The 10,257-nt window shown below is 42.8% G+C and overlaps 1 protein-coding gene across 2 annotated transcripts; it reads right to left on the bottom strand.

Annotated features, from left to right (window-relative positions):
- Nucleotides 1–10,012, bottom strand: SERPINA10 (serpin family A member 10). Of its 2 annotated transcripts, none has more exons than XM_081913788.1 (5): nt 9,886–10,012; nt 7,189–7,914; nt 3,420–3,693; nt 1,068–1,215; nt 1–214 (listed from the first exon to the last, which is right to left on the bottom strand). In XM_081913788.1, exons 2-5 carry the CDS (start codon nt 7,886–7,888, stop codon nt 23–25), a joined length of 1,314 nt encoding a protein of 437 aa, XP_081769914.1. In that variant the 5' UTR covers nt 7,889–7,914; nt 9,886–10,012; the 3' UTR covers nt 1–22. The 2 variants fall into 2 exon arrangements, with proteins under 2 accessions (XP_081769914.1, XP_081769915.1); XM_081913789.1 differs by having other exon boundaries at nt 7,189–7,910; nt 9,886–9,966.
- Between the last annotated feature and the right edge of the window lie 245 nt (nt 10,013–10,257).

Genomic DNA, 10,257 nt, shown 5'->3' with positions numbered 1-10,257 from the left:
AATAGAAATGTGTGGCTTTTATTCACAGCTCTGTAGGGTCGATAACTCTGCCAAGGAACAGCAGTGCATTTATGCTTGCTTCATAGATCATAAAAAGGAACGGCCGGTTCACATGGATGACTGGCGGCAGCGAGTATGCCATGATTTCTGACCCACTGGCAGCTACAGCTTCGGTTCCCCACTCATCCACTTCAATAGCTGCTCTTTGGAGAACCTGAGAACGTTGGAAATGGATGAGGTCTCATAGTAAAGCGGCCTGCATTTCATGCAACACTGATCTCCATTGGTCATGTTAGCTGGAGCTGATGGGAGTTGTAGTCCAATATCTGGAGGGCACTATGCTGGGTACCCCTCATGGGGGTCATTAGAGATTTATATGAGAACAGGACTCCGGCCATTGTTGAAGTAGCTTCAAATAGCACAACCATTGCCAATGTGCTTCCCTCAAGTTTGGGGGGTTCGACTACAGAACATCTAGAGGGCATCAGGATGGCAAAGGCTAAGATAGCAAGTTCAGAAAGGTGATTTTTGCTAGCAAAGAGAGAAGCTACCAATCTTCTGCTTAAACTGCACCCTCTCTTGGTCTCTCAAGGCTGCTCCATCACTGCAATTAATATAACAAAAACTTTTTTGTTAATTGCAGTCATGTTGTCCCATTCCAGCAAAGGTGGTTATCCACACAACTGCAACATGGTTCTGCACACAGATGATTTTTGGGGATTGGGTCCTGTGAAAGTGAAAACACCTCAAATCCAGCATGGTAGTCTGCAAGTTATTGGGTAGGTCAGAGAGACGTGCACACCACCAAAGCAATCTGAGCTTTTGATTGCTTTAAGATCCTAGTTTTTGATTGCTTTTGATTGCTTTAAGATCCTAGTTTCCTTTCTCTTTTCCTGCCTCCAAATGGGTGATCAGCGTTGTCTAATCTGGCAATGCCAATCTTCTTCCCAGCACACTGATACTGAACAGATGGTACCCAGCAGTGTGCCTGGATCTCCATGTTGGGGCTGTTGTGCCTTGTGAAATGGGGTAGCATGCACTTCTGCAGGAAAAGTGGTCGCACTTACCTGGGATACTTTTACATCTCTCTCATTTGTGAGGTGGCTGAGGTCTGCTTCATTGGAGAAAAGATCTTTAATTCCCAGATCTTGAAGCAACTGATGCATGTGGTATTTCTGGTCTAGCTTGAACTTTGGAAAGTAAATGTCCATTTTCCTGTAATGCAAACATACAATATTTGGTGACGAATGTAAGTTGAATAGAGATTGTGCATAAAAACTGCTCATTGTGCACATTGACTGGACAGCTATGAAGAATGGGCATAAATGAACATTGGCAAACAGGTACGGTTGCCATATTCCCAAAAGTGAAAATCCAGACAAATGTTGCTGAGCTTTCATTTGTGGGGGTGAGGTGGGGGGGGTCAAAGTTGTTCAGTTGTGTGTGTTTTCCCCCTCAAAGTTGTTGAGCTTTTAATAGGCTTTTCTGGGTTTGTTGAAGATTTTTTTAAAAAATAAAACCCTACTTGCTCTACATCTGGGTTTTCCCAGACATTTTGCCGATTCACAGAAATCCCCCCTGTACTCCATTTTCAAGCCCGTTTCCTGGCTGTGTCCAGGGAAATCTGGACGTATGGCAGCTCTACAAGCAGGGGATTTTGTTTATTGCCCTCTCAGTCTGCATACTCTCTGAATGAACTCAGGGAATATGCAAAGCAATGAGTGTTGCTTGGTCAGTGTGCATATTCTTCTCTTGGAGACTGCACATTCACCAGTCAATGTGTAAAATATATCATCTAAAAGCCTTGGCATATCCACTGATGCAGTTGACTCGCAACTTATGCACATTTAACTTGAGTGAATAATAATAAAAAAAAGAGGATGGGCTGTAGGGGGATATCGGCAATCCCCCCTCCAGCATTGTACTCAACTTGGGAGAGCATTTGGAGGTATAAGGAGAGTGTTTGGTGGCCTTGGGAAGGTGTTCAGAGGTGCAGGGAGAGTGTTTTGACTATACACGATTTTGGCTTTATGCACTATCCCCAGAATGTAATCCCCGTGTAGGGGAGTCAACTATATCATTCAGAGAATGTGGACTTTGACAAACATATAAAATTCCTTAATGTAGTTCATTTGTTCATACAAGTGTTAATTTGTGATTCCAGAAGCCATGGGAAATGTAACTTCTATGGTTCCCATCATCTCTGCATACTGTAGGATGTTTGGGCCTAGATACAGGAATACACACACACACAATTTTTTTATATATATAATTATATTTAATATTATATTTATATCTATCATCTATCTATCATCTATCTAGAGAGCCAGTGTGGTGTAGTGGTTAAGAGTGGTGGACTTGTAATCTGGTGAACCGGGTTCGATTCCTCGCTCCTCCACATGCAGCTGCTGGGTGACCTTGGGCCAGTCACACTTCTTTGAAGTCTCTCAGCCCCACTCCCTCACAGAGTGTTTGTTGTGAGGGAGGAAGGGAAAGGAGAATGTTAGCCGCTTTGAGACTCCTTCGGGTAGTGATAAAGCGGGGTATCAAATCCAAACTCTTCTTCTTCTCTTCTTCTATCTATCATCTATCTATCTATATCTATCATCTATCTATCTATGTATCATCTATCTATATCTATCTATCTATCTATCTATCTATCTATCTATCTATCTATCTATCTATCTATCTATCATCTATCATCTATATCTATCTATATCTATCTATCTCTATATCTATCTATCATCTATCTATCTATCTATCTATCATCTATCTGTCTGTCTATCTATCTATATCATCTATCTATCTATCTATCTATCTATCTATCTATCTATCATCTATCTATCTATCTATCTATCTATCTATCTATCTATCTATCTATCATCTATCTATCTATCATCTATCTATCTATCTATCTATCTATCTATCATCTATCTATCTATCTATCTATCTATCTATCTATCATCTATCTATATCTATCTATCTATCTATCTATATCTATCTATCTATCTATCTATCTATCTATCTATCTATCATCTATCATCTATCTATCTATCTATCTATCTATCTATCTATCTATCTATCTATCTATCATCTATCTATCATCTATCTGTCTATCTATATCATCTATCTATCTATCTATCTATATCTATCTATCTATCTATCTATCTATCTATCTATCTATCTATCTATCATCTATCATCTATCTAGTCCAGTGCTTGATCATTTTCCAGAAGTGAAAGCAAAGAACTTGTCTTTGTGGAAAAGGTGACAAGCTCCAGGGATCCATCATAGTTAAACCCCTTTCCTTCCCTATTCAGGTACATCACCCTCTTTCTTTCCTTCTCCTTTGAATATTCTAGCTTGCATCAATCATCAATCTAGCATCTTAGCAACAAAAAGCACAACGTTTCCTGTACCTGCTATTCATGGTCCTAAGCCAAGACTCCACCAGTTCATTTGTTAAATGGTCTTCAATGGACATAAAATCAGCGCCCTTCTCAGGTATGACGACCAGCATGTGTGCGCTCCCTTTGTATGGCAACTTCAGCACGACACAGCTCAAGCTCTTATCGTACTTGATGGCAACCCTCTCTGTCTTGGACATCATCGGCACTTGGACAGTCCTGTAATTGTCAATATAGAAGGTAGCCACTTCTGTGTTCTTGGGAGGAAACGGGTGTAGCCAGTTGCCTGAGAATAGACACAGAAACACAACCATTTATTCTATAATGCTGACATAATCCACATCAGCTGCAGGAAACATCAGGGACAATCCGGACAAAGCCAAGTCCCCATTGATTGCCATTCAGCATGTGCTTAACCCTTCCACTGAAATGAATGGGATTTCAAAGCATGTAACTTTGACATGGTTGATCACTGCTTTTCTAATACAGTTCCTGGTGTATAGCCCTCAAAGGCAGCTCCTTACCATGCCTTCGTTGGCCATACTTCATACATATTTTTGTTGTGATGAAAGGTGTGCTTGAAGTGTGATGATGCCTCAGGCTTATATGGGGGGGAGTATATGTTGGGATACTGCCTGGGAGACAGAGGCATCAGGCAGGCCCCCAGTTGTCTCCAGACGATCACCGGTCTCCTGTGGAACAGCATCAGTCAATTGGCGACACTAGCCTCAGAGACATTCTAAGACCCGTGCACACCCTTTCAGCAGAGTCTCCACAACAGAAGATGCAGACAGGAGAGCACATTTACAGCTTTATTCAACGTAGATCAGAACAAAGGAAAAACATGACTGCTTGCCTCCGTGTCCAGGAAAACAGCCAGAACAAAAACTATATACAAAATGGAAGTTCCCAGTGAGAAGCTGGAAGTAAACAGGCTTGTGATACACAACAATCATGCCTGATCCTTTAAGGTGGAACGGAACTATCCTAACAGTATGGAGATGGGGTTTGTGTGTGCATGTGCAGGAACTAGCTTATTGTGCAAAAATAAGGTTTACATTCATTGCTGTTCCCACTTTTGCCTCTGGTCTTGCCTGGAAAATTACCCAGAAGGGAATGTGGCATTTGGGTTACCATAACACCTTCAAAAGTCTCTTGTTTGTCCCCACCCTGAACAGTTGGCTAGATAGCTCAGTTGATTAGAGCAGTGTTTCCCAACCTTGTGCCTCCAGCTGTTTTTGGACTACAATTCCTATCATCCCTTGCCACTGGTCTTGCTAGTCAGGGATGATGGGAGTTGTAGTTCAAAAACAGCTGGAGGCACAAGGTTGGGAAACACTGGATTAGAGCATGGTGCTGATAAGTTGCAGGTTTGATCCCCAGAAGGGACAACTGCATATTGGTTGGACTGGATGATCCTCAGGGTACCTTCTGATTCTATGATTCTATGACATCTTTTTCTCCCCACTCCACATAGTTTCTCTTCTTCTCTGAGTCACCTTTTAGACCTCCCAGGCTTGCCCTTTCAATCGCAGAAGGGGTGCCATCCTGCATACTTGTAGGTTGCTTAAAGCCCACCGAAGCCAATGGAGCTTCTGTAGCCTCCCTGCGCTCAAGATAGCTCTATCTTCTTTTTTTCTCATCAGCACACTTTATCACAACTCAACAATTAGTGAAGGAGTGAAAAATCAGAACAGGAGCTAAAAATATAGAAGAGAGAAATTAGGGGATATTTAATTGCAGTGTCTTTTTGGTTGCCATGGAGCCCTTTGAAAATATTCCTGACAAGCAACACCCAGTGGCTGGAAACATTCCTTGCAGTCTTTTTCTCCACTTATTAAAAGGGTCGACAGAAATTGAGGGAGGACGCAGATGGCCTTGATTTTTGCCAATGTGCGAAATTCTGCAATAGCAAAGAGGACCCACGTGGGTCCGCATCTATATGACATCCCAAGAGGTGTGCTGATGACCACCAACCTGGATGACTTTGAAAGAGGATCAGGACAAATTCGTGGAGGAGAAAGACTCTCAATGGCTACAAGGCATGATGGCGATGTTCTACCTTATGGCTGCAGCCACTGCACTTCTGAATGACAATTGTTGGGAATCACAACTGAGAAGAGTGATATTGGCACCTGGCTGGTCACTGGATGCTGAACTAGACGAGCCTTTGGAATGACTCAAGAGGACTTTTTTTTAAATGTTCCTAACAAAACACAGTGCCAGACCCACCGGTTTCCTCTTTGAAAGTCATGTAAGTTTGTGGCCCCCACTTGATCTTGTGGGAGAAAACTCCTTAGTATCTTCAAGCAGCACATCTTTAAACTTTGAATTCACTCCCACAAGAGACAGTGACAGCCGCCAACTTGTATGGCTTTAAAAGAGGATTAGAGACATTCATGTAGGATACGACTATTAATAACTACCACTCATGATGGCTATATTCTGCCTCACTATATGCCTGTGAATACCAGTTGCAGGGAATCACAACTGCTATTGCACTCCCATCCTGCTTGCAGGCTTCCCATTGGCCTCTGTTTGGCCACTGTGAGACCAGAATGCTGCATTTAGATGGGTTATGGGCCTGATTCTGCAGGGCTCTTCTTGTATTTTTGTATTATGTTCTTATGAGTACCAGCTCCTACATTGAAAACTGCAGGGAGATCTGCAATGGACATGCACGCGTTTTAAGAATCCTATTTTCACTTCCTGAAAGTCATACATGGGGAGAGAGAGCTCCTTTTACAACTTCCACCTTCTGCATGGAGGTCAGGGGCAGATTGCAAGCAGAACATGACTTAATCCTGAGTGTGGTTCGAAGGTTCACATAGCTACACTACATTGGTGAGAGGTGACTGGTCACTCCTGTTTTATAGATTTGGTTACAGTGGTACCTCTGGATACTAATGGGATCTGTTCCAGATCCCCGTTAGCATCCTGAAGCAAACGTAACCCACGCCTGCGCGGGTCGCGATTTGCCACTTCCGCGCATGTGTGTGAAGTCATTTTGACCGTTTGCGCATGCACAAGCAGCAAAATCTGGAAGTAACGCATTCTGCTACTTCTGGGTCGCCGTGGAGCGCAACCTGAAAGCGCTCAACCCGAAACATATTTAACCTGAGGTATGACTGTACTGCTTTTTGGGGCAATTATGGCAACAATGCTAGCTTCAGATACATAGATTTCTTTGGACTAGCCCTAGTCTAGGGATGGGCAGCTGGTCCCTAGAACCCCTTAACGAGAAGCAGCTGACCCTTCAGGTGCCAATAAAGGAACAAGAGAGATGAGAGAAAAGGAATTAATGTGGTGATAAGACTTGCATGCCCTCCAACATTTCACCAGTGAAAGTAGAAATATTAAGTGCTATTTTTCTAGAAAAAGAAGTGCTGGAACTCACCATGAACACCTTCCTCGTTCTCTTAGAATGGCAATGGTTCCCACCTAAGAGGGGCCAGAACTGAGTTCTGGTGACTTCCGGGTGAAAAAAAGCCCTGGGGACATCCTATTCCATACCCTCCAACATTTCTCCGATAAAAATAGGTATGTCCTAAGGAAAAGCAGAACATTGTGGGATCAAATAAGAAACCAGGATGGCTTCTGTAAATTCGGAACTGTCCCTGGAAAATAGGGACACTTGGAGGGTCTGGTCTTGCTCATAATGTAGAATGGCAGGCAGAAAGACTTTTCCATAAACCTAGCTGTTAACCACAGCTGTGTTCACCTCTCTTAAGAAACGGGGGGGGGGGACAGCAAAGATATCTATGATCACAATAATAGTTACCTTTAAAGAGAATGCAGTTCACCAGGATGAGTCTAGCCTGGTGATCGACTTCATCGAACAAGCTAGGGATTTTCCCTCTAGTCTTTTGTTTCACATGTTGGTTGATGGCGTTTTTGGCATGAGTAGAGTTGTGGAAATCAACCGTCAGAAACTCCATATCGAAGTATCGCTTGGACAAGTTGCGGAAGGTGTCCTTGATCTGGAAGCCTTTCTGGACAAAAGAGAAGCTGTCCTGCAAAATAGTGAACTCCTTGTTCTTGGCGAGGCTGACACTTAGCTGCTGGAACAAAGATGGCAGCCGGTTCTCTTTGTCATCCAGAAAGTGGAGGTTTAGAGTCTGAAGCATTTGGTGGTGCGTCTCCCCTTCAGAAGCCACCAAGAAGGCTGCCAAAGCGAAGGACAAGGACAATGGGGAAAAGAACACATTGTTGTCATGCTTCAGCGCTATTTTTCTGTAGAGATTGAATCCAAAATTGGTGTTCTTTTCTGTGAAGTTGCGCATGGAGGACTCAGGCACAAACTCTTCCCCAGATGGATCTGGCACAGTATTATGTAGGGATAGTTTATCAGTGTCATTGAAAGGCCAGAGGTTTAGGATGATACTCTGCTCTGTCTCCACCCCTGAAACACCAGCTGTTTCATTTGATAAGCACATGCCAGCCCACAGTTCAAGTAAGACAAGAAAAAAGGCAGATTTCATGTTGGAGTACAGCAATGAACTTCTTTCTGGTGAATAAAGTGAAAATAGGTTAGAGAAATGTATGAAGATACTTAATTTTTGCAGTCCCAGAATTTTTGATCCCAGAATGTCCCGCTTTTCCTTAGGGCACTCCTATTTTCATCGGAGAAACATTGGAGGGTATGGAGTTATGCAATAATAATAATAATGATAATTTTTTAAAATTTATATCCCACCCTCCCCAGCTGAAGCTGGGCTCAGAGCAGCTAACAACAGTAAAATGATACAACATTCTAAAATCATTTCATTATAAACTCAGTTCAAATCAGATTAATGGCAACCATTGGGCTAGAGTTCTGTGAGGATTGCCAAAGGAGGGGGTCAGGCTGTGCCCTGGCAAAAGGCCTGGTGGAACAGCTCTGTCTTGCAGGCCCTGCGGAAAGATGTCAAGTCCCACAATGCCCTAGTCTCTTGTGACAGAGCGTTCCACCAGATCGGGACCATGGCCGAAAAAACCCTGACTCTGGTTGAGGCCAGCCTAACCTCCCTGTGGCCTGGGATCTCCAAGTTGTTTTTGTTTGAAGACTGTAAGGTCCTCCGTGGGACATACCAAGAGAGGCGGTCCCGTAGGTACGAGGGTCCTAGGCCGTATAGGGCTTGAAGGTTAAAACCAGCACCTTAAACCTGATCAGTCACATGGGCAGGGTATAACAACAACAACAACAACAACAACAACAACAACAACTGAATAGGACATCCCTATTTCCATCAGAGAAATGTTGGAGGGTATATTTATCCCATGCATCATACTCATATCTAATCTTTTCTCCAAGATTGGCTTCCTTAACCTCGGGTTCCCAGATATTGGTGGACTCCAAATCCCACCAGCCTTGCCCATTGGCCATGCTAACTGAGAATGATGGAAGTTGGAGGCCAACAACTTCTGAGCATCCTAATTTGGAAAAGGCTCCTCTAAGGCTGCATTCACATTATAAATTTACAGCACATTCCCAACCCAAGAATCCTGGGAACTGTAGTTTACCCACCACAGAGCTACAATTCCCAGCACATTTAACAAACTGTGTAAGGTACGTACACAGCCTAAGATTAAATAGGCTCCCCGCCCCCATTTTATCCTTGCAGCCACCCAAACCACTTGGCAAGTTTAAGTCTGCTCTTAAATACTTAGTGACTAAGTTTTTAATTCTTAGTTTGAGGCTGAACAATGTGAATGCAAATGGAAGGACCCCTGCAATATCATTCTCAAATAGGTATAACAATGACATTCTGATTAGATGAAAAATTAAAAATGGGGTGTTCTAGGAGTGGGCTTTGGAATATATCTGAACTGTTTTAGAGGCACATTCAAAATAATGTGGGTTAGAAAGCAGGGTCTCCCTCCTTCAAGGCTCCCAGAGGAAGAAGGAGATCTGTGGATGCAGAATAAGAAAAGAGCTTAGTTTTCAATATTGCTTAGCTTGAATGTAAACAACACAGGCTTAGGGATACCAGTCTGAGAATATTTTAAAGAGTCACATGGCAAGCATTAAGAAAGCATCGCCTGAGACCCTGGAGAGCTGCTGCCAAAGTAGACAGCACTGGGCTAGGTGGACAATTAGCTTAACCTGGTATATAGCAGCTTCCTATTTTTGGTACAGCTATTCCAAGCAAATGGTGCAGTTCCATAGTTGCTTGTAATGTAAGGCATTAACCCTAAACATTTTAAGGATTTACCAATGACATGCCACCACTGTTGACTCATCTTCTTAGAGGGATTGCTTTTGGAACAACAAAAAAGTTCAAAAATACAGAGGAGAATCCCTGTGGAGCTATTCACATTTCCCCTTAAGAGTAGTAAGGCATTCAAAAGTAGGAGATACGTTTTGAACTGCCCTAAAACACACACAAACCCTCCGTGTTTAAAATACAGCAGTGAATTAACTAGTGACCACTTTCAATTGACCTCCCTTCCATTACAGTATATTCTTTTAAAATGAATTTAGTTTTGCAAATCTTACCAACGGGACAGCTTCTCTCTTACTTTTCTGACTCCCGTGCAAATCAAGTTGCAATGTTATTATTCCAAATGAGTGAGATCCTGAGGTAAATATTTGCCGTTCCAAAGTGTAGCTTCATACTTTTGTCTGTTGCAAATTAACTAAAGGACAAACAGGACATATGACTTCCAGAGAAGGACTAAGCGCTGCAATGCCAGGCAGGTTCCAGTAAGCGACATGTGGAGTTAAAAGAAGAGCATGAAAGGGCTTTCAAGAAGTTTAACGTAAACACTTCTGAAAGGCAACACCAAAGTCGGTTTCCTGTCCACATACTTGGAAGAACAGCGTGGTTTTGGTAGGTATTAAGCACTGGTTCTCAAGGACATGCACCTC

Source organism: Podarcis melisellensis, assembly GCF_964234715.1.
Source record: "Podarcis melisellensis genome assembly, chromosome: 1".
Classification (NCBI taxonomy): domain Eukaryota; kingdom Metazoa; phylum Chordata; class Lepidosauria; order Squamata; family Lacertidae; genus Podarcis; species Podarcis melisellensis.
The sequence above is the reverse complement of the archived record's forward strand: the minus strand, read 5'-3'. Positions and strand labels throughout refer to the sequence as shown.